Below are 19423 nucleotides of genomic sequence, written 5' to 3' on the forward strand. Positions count from 1 at the left end.
ATGGCTGCTGCACGGATATCTGTGAGGAGTGCTTTCACCGGGCTGCTGATCAGCCTCTTGTGCCTGGGCTCTGCTCAGGGTGGGAAGCTGTTAGTGATCCCAGCAGATGGCAGCCACTGGACGGGCATGAAGCCCTTGGTGGAGGAACTGGGGAGGAGAGGCAACCAGGTGGTGGTCGTGATCCCAGAGGCCAGTCTTAGCATGGGCCCTTCAGAGCACACCACCACCCTCACCTTTCCTGTACCATACACCAAAGAAAGCATGATGAAGACCATGGGCAACAACCTGGACTATTTAATGACCACTGATGTCTCCACCGCTGTAGCAAGGTTAAAGAACTACTGGAACAGCATGGTCATGCTGAGTAACTATACCATGATAACCTGTGAAAGCCTGCTGTACAACAAGGAGCTGATGCAGACCTTACGGGATTATGACTTTGATGCTCTCCTCACTGACCCGTTTTGGCCAGTAGGAATCATCGCTGGAGCTTATCTGGACATTCCTTCCATCTACTTGCAGGCATTTCTACCTTGTCCCCTTGACATTATAGCAACGCGATGTCCTAGTCCTGTTTCATATTTGCCACTGCGTTACACACACTACAGCAATCGCATGAGCTTGTGGGAGAGGACTGTCAACCTACTGAGATCCTTACTGGAGCCTGCAGCCTGCAGTCGTATGTACATTTATGCAGACAAGGTGGCGTCCGACATCTTGCAGAGGGAGACGTCCATTGTGGAGCTGGCGAGCGATGCGGCACTGTGGCTCATGAGCTTCGACTTTTCCTTTGAGTTCCCCATGCCTTTGATGCCTAACATGATCATGATTGGTGGGATCAAAGATGGAAAGCCGAATCCCCTGCCACAGGTGAGTTGTATTTGGTCAGGTGATGCAAATGTGGACTGACTATCGGCAATCGAGGAAAAGTACATTTGGGATCTATATGTTGGATACAGCTGCATTATTCTAGCAAGTAATCATTAACTTAATTTACTGTTGTTGAATATTGAATATTGGAAATGCAGCCCCAGTCTTTAGATAACATACCATCCTTCTAACTATTCACAATTCTCTTGATATCTGGTGGGTTAATGTCAACCTAATGTAAAAGACATGCAACATAATATTAACCAGACAAAAAAAAGCATGTCACCCTCTGTTCATTCACCTTCATTGAATCCCTGTGTCTGCACACATTACATTTGTTAACGCTGGTTTATGGAGTAGAGCAGTGGTCCCCAAATGGCGGCCCGTGGGCCAGATCCGGCCCGGGTACGGCACATTTTTTTTTTTTTTTTTTAAGATTAACGCTCTTTTTGGCCTCGCAAACTGTGTAGTAGGCTAACGTTACGGTTTGAGTGATGGTGAGCGCGATACGGCGAAATGTTTGATAAAAAGCTTCTGAATAGAAAGTTTACCTTTTAAAAGTTGTGCAAAAGAAGCGAGCTTCACTGTCAACGGGCAGCTTTTCAGCAGAGTCTGAAATGTGCACTTTATAATTTTATTTTGTACACCCCTGTTTGGCAATGTTGTTTTTCAATAAAATAAAACATTGCATAAAGCAAGCCAATCCACTTTTCCATGATAAGAGCATTAAAATAAAATTTGCGATTAATTAATTTGTGATTAATCGTGATTAAATATTTCAATCGTTTGACAGCACTAATAAAAACTGTTATTTTTTTAAACCGCTGTCATTTTTTTTGGGGGGGGGGGGGGGGTTGTTGTTGGCCCTCAGCCTCACTTGCTTTACATAATTTGGCCCTTGGGGAAAAATAATTGGGGACCACTGGAGTAGAGGGTCGACCTCCATTTTCCTGAACTGTACCATTCAGGTTTAGACTTTTGTACACCCCTTCACACCCCCCTCTTACCTTCCTCACCTCTCCCCCCACAAAAAACCCTTCCTCACACTTACAATACACTTCTACGACACATTGGTTGATAGATCATTGCACTGTCACGCTTATTAATAAGATTTACCTCACTTGTAAGTCATTTTGGATAGAAGTGTCACCAAATTATTTATTTTTTTAATATAAATCATTACTACAATGAACTGACACATTTTACTAGCTATAGATATGTAATGCTGCTGGACCGTAGAATAGTGTGTTTCATGTTCATTTTAAAATATTACCTAGATTTTTTTAAATATATTTTTACGCTTACAATTAGGTTGTCTGAAAATGCATCCCACACTCTGGTGTACATTCCTTAGCACTATAAGTCTCATGTTTAGTCTTTAATTATTAAGGCATTCCACTAATAAGAAGGTTTCTGTGCATTTTAAATGAAGGCTATTATGAACCTTTTTTCAAATTGTTTGAAAATGTGAAACCATTTCTGGGAATTCCTTTTTTGATTGTGATATCTGGGGAAAAACTACAAGTCAGCAAAATTCAAGATAATCTGCCTTTTGCCTGAGCATCATGACTTGCATCAGTGAGTTGAAAGTTAATTAGTCATTGTTGATGTTGACATTAGTGGGTGAAAGATCAAGCCTGACAGTTCAGGGAGTTTGCTGCTTCTGTAGCTTTGGGAAGTCAAACATCATGCCAGACAAAATAAAGAGCAAAGGGCTTAAATCCTCTTCACTTTAATGGCGTTTCAAAGGTTACGCTTCTATACATTATCAGCGTTACACACACTAGAGTGATCTCATGAGCTTGTGGGAGAGAACTGTTAACCTGCAGAGGTCCTTTACTGGAGCCAGAAGTCTGCAGTCATCTGTACATTTATGCACACAAGGTGGCGTCCGATGTCCTGCAGATGTAGAAAGAGCAACAACCTTTTTGTTTTGGAATAATTCAAACACAAATTACAGTACTGTAGCATAATGTGATGCTCAACGCATAAAAATAGTATCAGTAGCTTCCACCCAGAGGTAAATTACCATTAATTTCAGATTAGATTGTATAGAGTTTAGATCTAAAGTCTATAGGTACTGTATGTGAAAGGATTTGCTAACATGCAGAGAAGTATTCTCTCTCTGAATATGACTTTTACTTTTTTTCCAAGTGCTGTTGTACAGCCTTTCTTCTGACTTTGTCCATACAAATCTTTCTTATTGCACCTTTGTTGTCTGATAATGAATCTGAAAAGACACAAAGTCCAGCCTACTGAAGAGTTAACACACCTCACAGTGTGTAAACTCCTGAGTCACTGTGAGCCTCTCAACTGGAATATATTTCTTCTTGCCGAGTTACAGCTGTATGTTATTCAGACTTCTCCATGGCTGCTGCACGGATATCTGTGAGGAGTGCTTTCACCGGGCTGCTGATCAGCCTCTTGTGCCTGGGCTCTGCTCAGGGTGGGAAGCTGTTAGTGATCCCAGCAGATGGCAGCCACTGGACGGGCATGAAGCCCTTGGTGGAGGAACTGGGGAGGAGAGGCAACCAGGTGGTGGTCGTGATCCCAGAGGCCAGTCTTAGCATGGGCCCCTCAGAGCATACCACCACCCTCTCCTTTCCTGTACCATACACCAAGGAAAGCATGATGAAGGACCTTGGAAAAAAACTGGACTTTTTAATGAACACTGATGTCTCGACCGCTGTAGCAAGGTTAAAGAACTACTGGAACACAATGGTCATAATGAGTAACCGTACCATGATAACCTGTGAAAGCCTGCTGTACAACAAGGAGCTGATGCAGACCTTACGGGATTATAACTTTGATGCTATCCTCACTGACCCATTTCGGCCGGTAGGAATCATCGCTGGAGCTTATCTGGACATTCCCTCCATCTTCATGCAAGTAGCTCTCCTTTGTCCCCTTGACATTATAGCCACACAATGTCCTAGTCCTGTTTCATATGTGCCACTGCGTTACACACACTACAGCAATCGCATGAGCTTGTGGGAGAGGACTGTCAACCTGCTGAGATCCTTACTGGAGCCGGCAGGCTGCAGTCGTCTGTACATTTATGCAGACAAGGTGGCCTCAGACATCTTGCAGAGGGAGACGTCCATTGTGGAGCTGGCGAGTGATGCGGCACTGTGGCTCATGAGCTCCAACTTTGCCTTTGAGTTCCCCATGCCTTTGATGCCTAACATGATCATGATTGGTGGGATCAAAGCTGGAAAGCCAAACCCCCTGCCACAGGTGAGTTGGATTTGGTCAGGTGATGCAAATGTGGACTGATTATCTGCAATCAAGGAAAAGTACATTTGGGATCTAAATGTTGGATACAGCTGTATTATTCAAGCAGTTCATCACAAGCTTCACTCAAGGTTGTTGAACATTGGATAGAAATTCAGCCCCATCCATTAGTTAACGTACCACCCTTCTACCTAAGGAGTGATTTCTCTTGATATCTGATGGGTTAATGTAAACCTTGACATGTGAATCGTCTTGAACGCATACATTTTTTTGATCTGCCCAAAAAAAAGCATGTCACCCACTGTCCATTCACCTTCATTGACTCACTGTCTCTGCAAACATTCAATCGTTTAACGCTGGCTTATGGAGTGATGATAGGGTCGACACCACTTTTCCTAGACTGTACCATTCAGAATTACACTTTTGTACACCCTAGCATGCCTTCACACCCCCTCTTACCTTCCTCACCTCTCCCCCAACGAAAACCCTTCTTTACACGTACAATGCACTTCTACGACACTTAGGTTGATAGATATTTAAAACTGCCACACTAATTACTTAGATTTACCTCACTTGTAAGTCACTTTGGATTTTTGTCTTGCTTGTCTTTGTCTTGTGTTGCACTTGCTTGATGTTTGACTGTGTTAGGACAGTTGTTGACTAACTAGTTTGTTATAGTGTCAAAGTAAGCATATTTCAAGAGGTTTCACTAGTTTTGGCAGCCAGCATCTCGTTAGCAATTAGCAATTAATCAGTTATGCTACTTTAAATATTACTTAGATTTTTTTTAAATACATTTTTACGCTTACAATTAGGTTGTCTGAAACTGCATCCCACACTCTGGTGTACATTCCTTAGCACTATAAGTCTCATGTTTAGTCTTTAATTATTAAGGCATTCCACTAATAGGCAGGTTTCTGTGCATTTTAAATGAAGGCTATTATGAACCTTTTGCAAATTGTTCGAAAATGTGAAACAATTTCTGGGAATTCCTTTTTTGATTGTGATATCTGGGGAAACAATACAAGTCAGCACAATTCAAGATAATCTGCCTTTTGCCTGAGCATCATGACTTGCAACAGTGAGTTGAAAGTGAATTAGTATTTGTTGATGTTGACATTAGTGGGTGAAAGAGCAAGCCTGACAGTTCAGGGAGTTTGTTGCTTCTGTACATTTTGGAAGTCAAACATCATGCCTGACAAAATAAAGAGCAAAGGTCTTAATCCTCTTCACTTTAATGGAATTTCAAAGGTGAAGCTTTTATACATGATCAGTTTTATCGGCTCACCTGAGTTATGCAACATTATGTTGATATTTCAATGGTAACTAGTCAGTTGAAGGAGATATTCACAGTGTCATTCCCACTCACCACCTATGTCCTAGTCCTGTTTTATACTTACCACTGCACCAAACACACTACAGGAATCGCCTGAGGTTGTGGGAGAGAACTGTTAACCTGCTGAGGTCCTTAATGGAGGCTGCAGTCTTTTGTACATTTATGCAGACAAGGTGGCCTCTGATGTCCTGCAGGTGTAGAAAAAGCAACAACAATATGAAGTTTTGGAATAATTCTAACACAAAATACAGTTTTGTAGCATAATATGATGTTCAGCACAAAAAAGGAGTATCAGTATATCTTCCACCTGGAGGTAAATTACCATTAATTTCAGACTAAATCATATACAGTATATTCTATATCTAAAGGTATGCAGGTATGTAAAAGGAATAAGCTAATATGCAGGTGAAAAATATTTCTAAATATGACATTCATTTTTTCCCAAGTGCAGTTAGAGACTAAATCACACTCCAGTGTTCTGACTTTGTGCTGACAAATCTTTTCCTTTCTTCTTGCACCTTTGTTGTCTGATGATTAATCTGAAAAGACACAAAGTCCAGCCTACTGAAGAGTTAACAAACCTCACACTGACTAAACTCTGTCACTGCGAATTTCTGAACTGGAATACATTTCTTCTTGCCGAGCTACAGCATTTTGTCATTCAGACTTCTCAGTGGCTCTCATTGTTTTCTCATGTTACGTGATCTCGTCTGACTACATTTAAACACGCCTCTATCGCACGTTAGACCCCTGAATCGCTGTGGTCCCCCTCCTTCTACTCTGGTAAATATTTGCTTTCACTCTGCCTGATCCGCATGTTATTCAGACTTCTCCATGGCTGCTGCACGGACTTCTGTGAGGAGTGCTTTCACCGGGCTGCTGATCAGCCTCCTGTGCCTGGGCTCTGCTCAGGGTGGGAAGCTGTTAGTGATCCCAGGAGATGGCAGCCACTGGACGGGCATGAAGCCCTTGGTGGAAGAACTGGGGAGGAGAGGCAACCAGGTGGTGGTCGTGATCCCAGAGGCCAGTATTAGCATGGGCCCCTCAGAGCACACCACCACCCTCACCTTTCCTGTACCATACACCAAGGAAAGCATGACAAAGGACCTTGGAAAAGAGCTGGACTTTTTAATGACCACTGATGTCTCCACCACTGTGGCAAGGTTAAAGAACTACTGGAACACAATGGTCATGCTGAGTAACTTTACCATGATAACCTGCGAAAGCATGCTGTACAACAAGGAGCTGATGCAGACCTTACGGGATTATGACTTTGATGCTCTCCTCACTGACCCGTTTTGGCCGGTAGGAATCATCGCTGGAGCTTATCTGGACATTCCCTCCATCTACATGCATGGTTCTCTCCCTTGTCCCCTTGACATTATGGCCACACGATGTCCTAGGCCTGTTTCATACTTGCCACTGCGTTACACACACTACAGCAATCGCATGAGCTTGTGGGAGAGGACTGCTAACCTGCTGAGGTCTTTACTGGAGCCCAAAGCCTGCAGTCGTCTGTACATTTATGCAGACAAGGTGGCCTCAGATATCCTGCAGAGGGAGACGTCCATTGTGGAGCTGGCAAGCGATGCGGCACTGTGGCTTGTTCGATTTAACTTTGCCTTTGAGTTCCCTATGCCTTTGATGCCTAACATGATCATGATTGGTGGGATGAAAGCTGGAAAGCCTAAACCCCTGCCACAGGTGAGTTTGCTGTTATTAGGTTATCTTTTATAATTACATTCAATTGAATAATACATTTTATTTCATTTTAAATGTAATTTTGTAACAAATTTAAATCAAATGATTTACACACTCATTTTTGGAAGTTGAATCTGCCTTTTGCCTGGATATGATGATGGCTCCACTGTTTTGAAAGCCATTCATCAATACTGATGTTGACACGAACACTGAACACTCTCAGGCACACAAACATCAACACCTTTGTATTTGCTTGTTGTGGCATGATGTGCCATGCAGGGCGCTCATATAGTGCTTGACAAAGTTTCTTCTTTTACTTTTTCTTTTTCTTCTTCTTCTTCCTTTCTTCTGTACTTTTTATTATTTTTGTATCAATGTTTGGCCAGTGATATCATATGCTTAGATTTCACCAATAAAAATGATATTTGGTATGGTTGTAGCCCAACATGGCTAATATACGGATTGCGTTATTTAGCTGTTTCTGATTGGACGAGAGACGTTCCATGCTATAGGTTATTCGTCAACATACCAGTTTGGGACTTTTCACAGCTAATACTAAATCACTCCGCGATGAAACATTTGCGTTGATGATAACCGTTAATTCAAAGTTCTTAAAATTCCAAACCAAGACGTTGACAATAGAACAATTTTTTTGTTGTGGAGAAACAATGGCGAAATAAACCATTTTTAATCAATAACTTTGTGTTGAAATGTTAATTTGTTGACTGTAGAATTGTTTTATGAAAGCAATATAGCAGTCGTGGGAGTGGGGTAGGTAAGGGATAATCCCACGGGTGTTGTTGCCTACACCACTCGGCCTGCAGCCTCGGTGGCTACGGCCGAACACCACCCGTGGGATTATCCCTTACCTACCCCACTCCCACGAGTGCTATATTGCTTAATTCTATTTTTTTGAAATTTCACCAAATCCTGATTTGTTTAAACAAAATCGTGTAAATTGAATACACTGAGGGCCTGATTTACTAACAGGATTGCGCCCATTTCTGGCGTAAAATAGCGGTCATAAACATAAAACAGTATTTACTAAGGGGGCGCATTTAAGTAGAGTCGCATATTAACGCTTTGAGGGTGTGTACCTGCAAACAGGTGGGATGGCACGAAAACGTGGATGGTAGCCAGGGCGTGTAGCGCAATTTAATGGGAGGAGTGTGCCTAATGATGTATTGCGTGGTATTTACTAAAACTGCCTGTCGAGCGCACGTCTCTGATTTGCGGGCTAATTCTCCGCCTCATAAAAGCACGTCTTAACCAGGAAGCGCATTTCCATTGAGTCTGAAAATATGATATGGCAGCAGTTCTAAGAGCCAGGCGAAGAAAGAAGGCAGAGACAGCGCACAGAAATAATTTTTTCAACTCGTATAACACATTTGCAGTTAAGCGACCCCTAAATCATTAGACGGTACAGGTTAACCAGCCACGCAATACTTCAATTACTGGACCAGATCAGAGACGACATCAAACCCGCCACCCGGCGATCACATTCCATTCCATCAGATGTTAAACTCCTTAAACATTTGCAAATATTGGCCTCCGGATAATTTCAAACAGTTATAGCATCTGCAAACTGTAATTGGAGACATTGATCGCACACCCACATGCAAACAGTCCCACCTTCAATCCACGAACACGTTTACCGAAACAGAAAGCACACATATTCAATGAATGTCCAGGTCATATGTGATGCCAACATGACCATTACTTACGTGGTAGTGGTCTGTCCATGACAGTTTTATCTTCCGGAATAGTGCCATCTATCCATGATTGAGCAACGGTGATTTTGGAGAGGCCTGGCTACTTGGTAAATTTATTTGTTTCAATGGGGATATAGTGTAGTGAACCCATGTCCCTTGTAGAACGTATTAATCTCGCCATGTACACATCTATATTGTTATAATAGACAGTTTTTGCATTAATGCCACCAATAGCATATTATTTATAATCGTGTTCTTTTAAACATCTCGCTGTAGGTGATGGCGGGGAAAACAACAATATAACCCATTGAATCAGGTTCAGTGATTGAGCGAACGTGAACCAATATATCTATCTCGCTTTATCTATTCGCTAAACCTTAGATTTTTCTTCCTCGAATCTCCATGGTGGTAGTAACTTGCAGGCAATTTCTCCAGTCTTTTAACGGTGCGCTACATAATGATTCCCCAGCGCGGATCTGGCTTGATAAATATCACGGAAAATGCGGGGAAACACCGTGCGTTAATGTGCGCCTGGCAAAGGCGCAGATTAAGCTGAGATCGCAAATCAATGTTAGTAAATCAGGCTCTTTAAAGGGCGGAGTAAGCACCGATTGCCCAGCGTGTATCTGGTTTGATAAATACCACGAAAAATTCGCAAAAACACTGTGCATTAATGTGCGACCGCAGATTAAGCAGCGATCGCATATTAGTAAATCAGGCCCTGAGTACTTGAACTTGTACCGCCCCTTTAAGACACTTGGTTTATTTTTGTTGGCATGTCCGTTTGGTCTTCAGTCTGTGGTTGCTGATCTGAAGAGAGGTAGGCTTGTTCCCATGTCAAAGGAACTTAACTTAATTTATAAGTCTTCAACCCACACAGATATAGTATAATGCTGTCATAAGGGTGTACATACTAAAATATAGTGAACATTAGGGTGCATCAAATTGCAATGCAAAAATTAAATCTCAACATATCAAACCGTCTGGCATTGCATTTTGTTCGGACACACATAAAAATGACTTTTGCAAAGTTTTGGGAAAATTCATTGAGATTTAGAGGTGGAACACAGCATGTGAAAAATATGAAAATGGGCCTCTTTTTTTTCCTCTTAAATTTAGCATTTTTTGCACCTGTATTTCCTTCAGGACATGCATATTCTAGTTCTTCTTGAAACCAAACATCGAAACCAAAGCCCAAAGTGGCACCAGAGAATGATATCAAAAATTGTCCGTTTTATCAAGGCTCCCCCAATGGGTAAAAGCTGATGTGTTGTTCCACCTCTAAAACACCACGTATCGCAAAAATATTTTGCATTTATTGTTTTTACATGGATGGTAACACTTTGAGCACCCAGACTGATCAACATGCTGGAACTGTGTTTTTTGATGCACCCTAATGCTCAAAGCACCTTTTGGGCAATAGCTCGAAAACTGTTTTGCCAAAAATGATGAATACCCAAACTCATTATGACTTATTTGTGGAGTGGCACCAAAATCTGGCACTCAGGAGCCAATATCTTGTGATGTAAAGGTTCAAACTTCACAAAATGTCAAACCCTGCATCACTAACACATTCCTTGTACGCACACCCCATTTTGGGAAATATAATGTGTAGGGTGCACAACAACTGACACATTTCAAAATTTCAGGGAGCTAAAATGTTTAAATTTGGCTACATTTACTCACCTCTCCTGAAGTTCCATTTGGCTCACCTGCTCAGGGTCAGAGGTCACATGGGCATCAACTACCAAGTGCACGGAGAAGAGAAGTGAAGCAAAAGAGAAAGAGAGCAGGAAGCAGTTTACATCTTTGTATAAAATGTTCTATTCAAATAAAGCTTGCCTTGCCTAATTCACTCTTTGCTGGAGACAGAGATTCATCAGTTTCCCTCATAGACTTCAGATTCATAAGTTTCCCTCAAAGACTTTTGTCACACTGTGCACCTTTGATGAGTTGTGAGGAGCTTTGGGATGTCATAGAGATAAATATTTCACCTGCATCGAACCACCTTTAAATGGCTACTCATCTTTATCCTTGGTGGCATGGCACCTGCATATAGCATACCTGCATACCTGCGTGTAGAAAAAGCAACAATAATCTCAAGTTTTGATATAATTCTAGTTCAAGTTTGGGTATTATAGCATATTATTATACGGCTCTTCAGAATGTTCCAAAAAGTACCGTTGATTTGAATGGGCCATCCCTACGTCATACCCATACATTAATTCCTGCTAACATATAGCTGCGAAAAGATAATGACCGCTGTCATTGGCAACGGGTTTTGTGCTTCTAATTCACCTCTTTCATATCATTCCGCCAGAAGTCCTGTCATTTTAACGCAAGTAGACAGTAATTTGAAGTCAGCAAGTAATGGGTTGCTATGCAACACCTGAAACTTCAAAGTTCTATTTGCTTGAAGAACTATTTATTTCTAAACGGGACTCATGAAACGGCAACTAAATCACTAAAAAGATGTTGGAGGAATGTCTTCTATTGTTTTTGGCAAGTAACCGTATAATCAGCGGGATAATGTATTGTCCGTCGCTCCGCTGCGCGTCGGGGTGTTGTTCGCCCCGTCGGGAATTATTTTTGGAGAATGACCTCCGGACAATACATTATCCCTTACGTAATGCTGCTGGACCGTAAATATTACCTAGATTATTTTAAATATCTGTTTACGCTTACAATAAGGTTGTCTGAAAAAAATGCATCCAACACTCTGGTGTACATTCCTAAGCACTGTAAATCTCATGTTTAGTCTTTTATTATAAAGGCTTTCCACTAATAAGCAGGTTTCTGTGCATTTTAAATGAAGGCTATTATTGACCTTTTTCAATTTGTTTGAAAATGTAAACCATTTCTGGGAATTCCTTTTTTGATTGTGATATCTCGGGAAAAAATACAAGTCAGCAGAATTCAAGATAATCTGCCTTTTGCCTGAGCATCATGACTTGCATCAGTGAGTTGAAAGTGAATTAGTCATTGTTTATGTTGACATTAGTGGGTGAAAGATCAAGCCTGACAGTTCAGGAGAGTTTGCTGCTTCTGTAGCTTTGGAAAGTCAAACATCATGCCAGACAAATAAAGAGCAAAGGGCTTAAATCCTCTTCACTTTAATGGCGTTTCAAAGGTTACGCTTCTATACATTATCAGCGTTACACACACTAGAGTGATCGCATGAGCTTGTGGGAGAGAACTGTTAACCTGCAGAGGTCCTTTACTGGAGCCAGAAGTCTGCAGTCATCTGTACAGTAATGAACAGAAGGTGGCGTCCGATGTCCTGCAGATGTAGAAAGAGCAACAACCTTTTTGTTTTGGAATAATTCTAACACAAATTACAGTATTGTAGCATAATGTGATGAACACATAAAAAGAGTATCAGTATCTTCCACCCAGAGGTAAATTACCATTCATTTCAGATTAGATTATAAAGAGTCTATAGGTATGTGAAAGGAATATGCTAATATGCAGAGGAGTATTCTCTCTCTGAATACGACTTTTTTTCCCCCCAAGTGCTCTTGTATAGCCTTTGATCTGACTTTGTCCAGACAAATCTTTCTTATTGCACCTTTGTTGTCTGATAATGAATCTGAAAAGACACAAAGTCCAGCCTGAGCCTACTGAAAAGTAAACACACCTAACAGTGTGTAAACTCCTGAGTCACTGTGAGCCTCTCAACTGGAATATATTTCTTTTTGCCGAGCTACAGCTGCATGTTACTCCATGGCTGCTGCACGGATATCTGTGAGGAGTGTTTTCACCGGGCTGCTGATCAGCCTCTTGTGCGTGGGCTCTGCTCAGGGTGGGAAGCTGTTAGTGATCCCAGGAGATGGCAGCCACTGGACGGGCATGAAGCCCTTGGTGGAGGAACTGGGGAGGAGAGGCAACCAGGTGGTGGTCGTGATCCCAGAGGCCAGTCTTAGCATGGGCCCCTCAGAGCACACCACCACCCTCACCTTTCCTGTACCATACACCAGGGAAAGCATGATGAAGTCCATGGGCAACAACCTGGACTATTTAATGACCACTGATGTCTCCACCGCTGTGGCAAGGTTCAAGAACTACTGGAACACAATGGTCCTGCTGAGTAACTTTACCATGATAACCTGTGAAGGCATGCTGTACAACAAGGAGCTGATGCAGACTTTACGGGATTATAACTTTGATGCTCTCCTCACTGACCCGTCTTGGCCGGTAGGAATCATAGCTGGAGCTTATCTGGACATTCCCTCCATCTACATGCATGGTTCTCTCCCTTGTCCCCTTGACATTATGGCCACACGATGTCCTAGCTCTGTTTCATACTTGCCACTGCGTCACACACACTACAGCAATCGCATGAGCTTGTGGGAGAGGACTGTTAACCTCCTGAGGTCCTTACTGGAACCCAAAGCCTGCAGTCGTCTGTACATTTTTGCAGACAAGGTGGCTTCTGACATCTTGCAGAGGGAGACGTCCATTGTGGAGCTGGCGAGCGATGCAGCACTGTGGCTCATGCGCTTCGACTTTTCCTTTGAGTTCCCTATGCCTTTGATGCCTAATATGATCATGATTGGTGGGATCAAAGCTGGAAAGCCTAAACCTCTACCACAGGTGAGTTTGCTGTTATTAGGTTATCTTTTATTATTTTTTAAAGAATTTATTACATTCAATTAAATAACCAGTTTTATTTCATTTTAAATATAATTCTTTACTTCTAACTAAGGAGAGTGAATTCTCTTGATATCTGATGGCCTAATGTAAACCTAATGTAAAAGACATTCAGATGGTCCAGAACGTATACATATTTTTGACCAGCCAAAAAAAAGCATGTCACCCACTGTTCATTCACCTTCACTGACTCCGTGTCTGCACAAATTCAATTTGTTAACGCTGGTTTATGGAGTAGAGGGTCGACGCCCATTTTCCTGAACTGTTATATTCAGACTTACACTTTTGTACAACCCTTCAAACCCCCCTCTTACCTTCCTCACCTCTCCCCCTACAAAAAAACCTTCCTCACAGTTACAATACACTTCTACTACACGTTGGTTGATCGATATTTAGACGGTTCTGACTTTGTCCTGGCAAATCTTTCCTTTTCTTATTGCACCTTTGTTGTCTGATAATTAATCTGAAAAGACACAAAGTCCAGCCTACTGAAAAGTAGACACACCTCACAGTGTGTAATCTCCTGAGTCACACAGCTGCATGTTATTCAGACATCTCTATGGCTACTGCACGGATATCTGTGTGGAGTGCTTTTGCCAGGCTGCTGATCAGCCTCTTGTACCTGGGCTCTGCTCAGGGTGGACAATGAAGTGATGAAGTTGTGTTGAACTGATGATGCATGTTGATTCATGTTGTTCACGTAGTGAAGTTGTTCGCCTGTTTGTAACTTGTTATCTTTTGTGTGTGTGTGTTGGGGGAAGGGGGTGGGGAGCATTTGGCTAGGGCATGACATTAGAACACACCTCTCTCGCACAATAAACCCCTGCATAACTGTGGGCCTCTGCTTCCTCCTCCTTTGGTATATATATACTCTCCCTCTGCCGGATCTGCAAGTTATTTAGTCGTCTCAAATCAAAGCTGGTAAGCTAAAAAGTAAACACACCTCACAGTGTTTAAACTCCTGAGTCACTGTGAGCCTCTCAACTGGAATACATTCCTTCTTGCCGAGCTACAGCTGCATGTTATTCAGACTTGTCCATGGCTGCTGCACGGATATCTGTGAGGAGTGTTTTCACCGGGCTGCTGATCAGCCTCTTGTGCGTGGGCTCTGCTCAGGGTGGGAAGCTGTTAGTGATCCCAGTAGATGGCAGCCCCTGGACGGGCATGAAGCCCTTGGTGGAGGAACTGGGGAGGAGAGGCAACCAGGTGGTGGTCGTGATCCCAGAGGCCAGTCTTAGCATGGGCCCCTCAGAGCATACCACCACCCTCACCTTTCCTGTACCATACACCAAGGAAAGCATGACAAAGGACGTTGGAAAAGACCTGGACTTTTTAATGACCATTGACGTCTCCTCCACTGTGACAAGGTTAATCAACTACTGGATCGGCATGGCCATGCTGAGTAACTATACCATGATAACCTGTGAAAGCATGCTGTACAACAAGGAGCTGATGCAGACCTTACGGGATTATGACTTTGATGCTCTCCTCACTGACCCGTTTTGGCCGGTAGGAATCATCGCCGGGGCTTATCTGGACATTCCCTCCATCTACATGCATGGTTTTCTCCCTTGTCCCCTTGACATTATAGCCACGCGATGTCCCAGCCCTGTTTCATACGTGCCACTGCGCCAAACACACTACAGCAATCGCATGAGCTTGTGGGAGAGGACTGTCAACCTGCTGAGGTCTTTACTGGAGCCCAAAGCCTGCAGTCGTCTGTACATTTATGCAGACAAGGTGGCGTCTGACATCTTGCAGAGGGAGACGTCCATTGTGGAGCTGGCGAGCGATGCAGCACTGTGGCTCATGCGCTTCGACTTTTCCTTTGAGTTCCCTATGCCTTTGATGCCTAATATGATCATGATTGGTGGGATCAAAGCTGGAAAGCCTAAACCTCTACCACAGGTGAGTTTGCTGTTATTAGGTTATCTTTTATTATTTTTTAAAGAATTTATTACATTCAATTAAATAACCAGTTTTATTTCATTTTAAATATAATTCTTTACTTCTAACTAAGGAGAGTGAATTCTCTTGATATCTGATGGCCTAATGTAAACCTAATGTAAAAGACATTCAGATGGTCCAGAACGTAAACATATTTTTGACCAGCCAAAAAAAAGCATGTCACCCACTGTTCATTCACCTTCACTGACTCCGTGTCTGCACAAATTCAATTTGTTAACGCTGGTTTATGGAGTAGAGGGTCGACGCCCATTTTCCTGAACTGTTATATTCAGACTTACACTTTTGTACAACCCTTCAAACCCCCCTCTTACCTTCCTCACCTCTCCCCCTACAAAAAAACCTTCCTCACAGTTACAATACACTTCTACTACACGTTGGTTGATCAATATTTAGACGGTTCTGACTTTGTCCTGGCAAATCTTTCCTTTTCTTATTGCACCTTTGTTGTCTGATAATTAATCTGAAAAGACACAAAGTCCAGCCTACTGAAAAATAGACACACCTCACAGTGTGTAAACTCCTGAGTCACACAGCTGCATGTTATTCAGACGTCTCTATGGCTACTGCACGGATATCTGTGTGGAGTGCTTTTGCCAGGCTGCTGATCAGCCTCTTGTACCTGGGCTCTGCTCAGGGTGGACAATGAAGTGATGAAGTTGTGTTGAACTGATGATGCATGTTGATTCATGTTGTTCACGTAGTGAAGTTGTTGGCCTGTTTGTAACTTGTTATCTTCTGTGTGTGTGTGTTGGGGGAAGGGGGTGGGGAGCATTTGGCTAGGGCATGACATTTGAACACACCTGTCTCGCACAATAAACCCCTGCATAACTGTGGGCCTCTGCTTCCTCCTCCTTTGGTATATATATATACTCTCACTCTGCCGGATATGCAAGTTATTTAGTCGTCTCAAATCAAAGCTGGTAAGCTAAAAAGTAAACACACCTCACAGTGTTTAAACTCCTGAGTCACTGTGAGCCTCTCAACTGGAATATATTCCTTCTTGCCGAGCTACAGCTGCATGTTATTCAGACTTGTCCATGGCTGCTGCACGGATATCTGTGAGGAGTGCTTTCACCGGGCTGCTGATCAGCCTCTTGAGCGTGGGCTCTGCTCAGGGTGGGAAGCTGTTAGTGATCCCAGTAGATGGCAGCCCCTGGACAGGCATGAAGCCCTTGGTGGAGGAACTGGGGAGGAGAGGCAACCAGGTGGTGGTCGTGATCCCAGAGGCCAGTCTTAGCATGGGCCCCTCAGAGCACACCACCACCCTCACCTTTCCTATACCATACACCAAGGAAAGCATGACAAAGGACGTTGGAAAAGACCTGGACTTTTTAATGACCATTGACGTCTCCTCCACTGTGACAAGGTTAATCAACTACTGGATCGGCATGGCCATGCTGAGTAACTATACCATGATAACCTGTGAAAGCATGCTGTACAACAAGGAGCTGATGGACCTTACGGGATTATGACTTTGATGCTCTCCTCACTGACCCGTTTTGGCCGACAGGAATCATCGCCGGGGCTTATCTGGACATTCCCTCCATCTACATGCATGGTTTTCTCCCTTGTCCCCTTGACATTATAGCCACGCGATGTCCCAGCCCTGTTTCATACGTGCCACTGCGCCAAACACACTACAGCAATCGCATGAACTTGTGGGAGAGGACTGTCAACCTGCTGAGGTCCTTACTGGAGCCCGCAGGCTGCAGTCGTCTGTACATTTATGCAGACAAGGTGGCCTCAGACATCTTGCAGAGGGAGACGTCCATTGTGGAGCTAGCGAGTGATGCAGCACTGTGGCTCATGCGCTTCGACTTTGCCTTTGAGTTCCCCATGCCTTTGATGCCTAACATGATCATGATTGGTGGGATCAAAGCTGGAAAGCCAAACCCCCTGCCACAGGTGAGTTGGATTTGGTCAGGTGATGCAAATGTGAACTGATTATCGGCAATCAAGGAAAAGTACATTTGGGATCTAAATGTTGGATATAGCTGTATTATTCAAGCAGTTAATCATAAGCTTCACTCAATGTTGTTGAATATTGGATAGAAATTCAGCCCCATCCATTAGTTAACATACCATCCTTCTACCTAAGGAGAGTGAATTCTCTTGATATCTGATGGGTTAATGTAAACCTTGACATGTGAATCGTCTAGAACGCGTGCATATTTTTGATCAGCCAAAAAAAAGCCCACTGTTCATTAACCTTCATTGACTGTCTCTGCAAACATTCAATTTGTTTAACGCTGGTTTATGGAGTGATGATAGGGTCGACACCACTTTTCCTAGACTGTACCATTCAGAATTACACTTTTGTACACCCTAGCATGCCACACACCCCTCTTACCTTCCTCACCTCTCCCCCAACAAAAACCCTTCTTCACACTTACAATGCACATCTACGACATGTAGATTGATCGATATATAAAACTGCCACACTTATTACTTAGATTTACCTAACTTGTAAGTCCCTTTGGATTTTCATCTTGCTTTGTCTTGTGTTGCACTTGCTTGATGTTTGACTGTGTTAGAACAGTTTTTGACTAACTAGTTTGTATTGTCTCAAAGTAAGCATATTACAAGAGGTTTCGCTAGTTTTGGCCGCTAGCATCTCATTAGCAATTAGCAATTAATCCGTTATGCTACTTTAAATATTATTTCGATTTTTTTTAATATATGTTTACACTTTCAATTACGTTGTCTGAAACTGCATCCCACACTCTGGTGTACATTCCTAAACACTATAAAACTCATGTTTAAGTAGGGTGATCAGATTTTGAGTTTGTGAAAAAGAGGACACTTCAGCGGTAACAGTCGGGGGCGGGGGGCGTAAGGTAGTTACGACAGGCCCTTGTGATAAAGCAACAATAAACTCTGATAGCTGGCCTCCCTCACATTAAAACGTCTTAATATTAATTTATCTAAGAATATATATTTCCAGAAATGTGTTGAATTAGTCGAATTAGTTACTTCGGCTATTGTATTGGGAAAGTAGACATGTAAAAAATAAAGCTATCAACAATAGCACTCTGACACACTAACGTAAACAAACGTTCAAAGTGCTGAAAGGTTCTTTAAAAACACTTATGAAAGGCACGATTTGTTGTGGCGGCACAGCAGCTTTACCAACATCTGAAAAACACATATACAATGAAACAGGCGCTCGGCGGCGACCTGAGTCCGAAATTATAACAACCTGTTTAATAGGGACATGGCAGTTTGATTGATATCAGCTGTGCAGGAGACGTTATTGCTATGTGCCTGTTGTAGTGGTCATCAGCTCGCAGGCGATGATGAGCTCCTACAACAGGGACATAGCAATAATGTTTCTTCCACAACATCTATAATAATAATAATAATTCGATTTTTTATAGCGCTTTTCTAGATACTCAAAGACGCTTTACAAAGCAACCAAACAGGACAAGACAAGGCAAGCAAACAAGACAACACAACACAACACAACACAACTAAAAAATAAGAAAGACAACAGATCAAACCAAAACAAACAGACAACTACAAGTTAGAAAAAAAATAAAACTGGACATGTGAGTGGGGGAGGGGAGGGAGCAGGGGAAATTATTAGGTGAAGGCGAGTTTGAAAAGGTGAGTTTTGAGGGACTGCTTGAAAAGTGTTATGTTGGGGGCCTGACGGATGTGGATGGGGAGGTCGTTCCAGAGGGAGGGAGCAGCAACAGAGAAAGCCCTGTCACCCCAGGTCTGGCGCTTAGTCCTGATGGTCTTGAGAGTGGTTGCGCTGGCGGACCTGAGGCAACGGGTAGGGGCGTGTAGGGGGAGGAGGTCTGAGCGGTGGGGGGGGGGGGGGCAGGTTATTTAGGGCTTTGAAGGTGGTGAGCAGTATTTTGAAGGTGATCCTGTGTTTGACCAGGAGCCAGTGAAGGTTTCGGAGGACCGGGGTGATGTGTTCATAACGGCGGGTGGAGGTGAGTAG

The 19423-nt window shown here is 42.9% G+C and overlaps 4 protein-coding genes across 4 annotated transcripts; all 4 read left to right on the forward strand.

Moving 5' to 3' along the window:
- On the forward strand, positions 1-909 carry LOC308366043 (UDP-glucuronosyltransferase 1A6-like; the record flags this gene model as incomplete). The annotated part of the gene is made up of 1 exon (XM_080839678.1): positions 1-909. One exon carries the CDS (start codon positions 1-3, stop codon positions 907-909), a length of 909 nt encoding a protein of 302 aa, XP_080695804.1.
- Positions 910-6274: 5365 nt separating this feature from the next.
- Positions 6275-10625, forward strand: LOC308366044 (UDP-glucuronosyltransferase 1A3-like; the record flags this gene model as incomplete). The annotated part of the gene is made up of 2 exons (XM_080839679.1): positions 6275-7144; positions 10503-10625. 2 exons carry the CDS (start codon positions 6275-6277, stop codon positions 10623-10625), a joined length of 993 nt encoding a protein of 330 aa, XP_080695805.1.
- Positions 10626-12576: 1951 nt separating this feature from the next.
- Positions 12577-14157, forward strand: LOC308366045 (UDP-glucuronosyltransferase 1A6-like; the record flags this gene model as incomplete). The annotated part of the gene is made up of 2 exons (XM_080839680.1): positions 12577-13446; positions 14104-14157. The coding sequence occupies 2 exons, from the start codon at positions 12577-12579 to the stop codon at positions 14155-14157; spliced, it is 924 nt and encodes a 307-aa protein (XP_080695806.1).
- A 384-nt stretch (positions 14158-14541) lies between these two features.
- On the forward strand, positions 14542-19423 carry LOC308366046 (UDP-glucuronosyltransferase 1A5-like; the record flags this gene model as incomplete). The annotated part of the gene is made up of 4 exons (XM_080839681.1): positions 14542-15411; positions 16587-16872; positions 16982-17376; positions 19361-19423. The coding sequence occupies 4 exons, from the start codon at positions 14542-14544 to the stop codon at positions 19421-19423; spliced, it is 1614 nt and encodes a 537-aa protein (XP_080695807.1).

Source organism: Sprattus sprattus (genome assembly GCF_963457725.1).
Source record: "Sprattus sprattus genome assembly, chromosome: 5".
In the NCBI taxonomy this organism is placed as follows: Eukaryota; Metazoa; Chordata; class Actinopteri; order Clupeiformes; family Clupeidae; genus Sprattus; species Sprattus sprattus.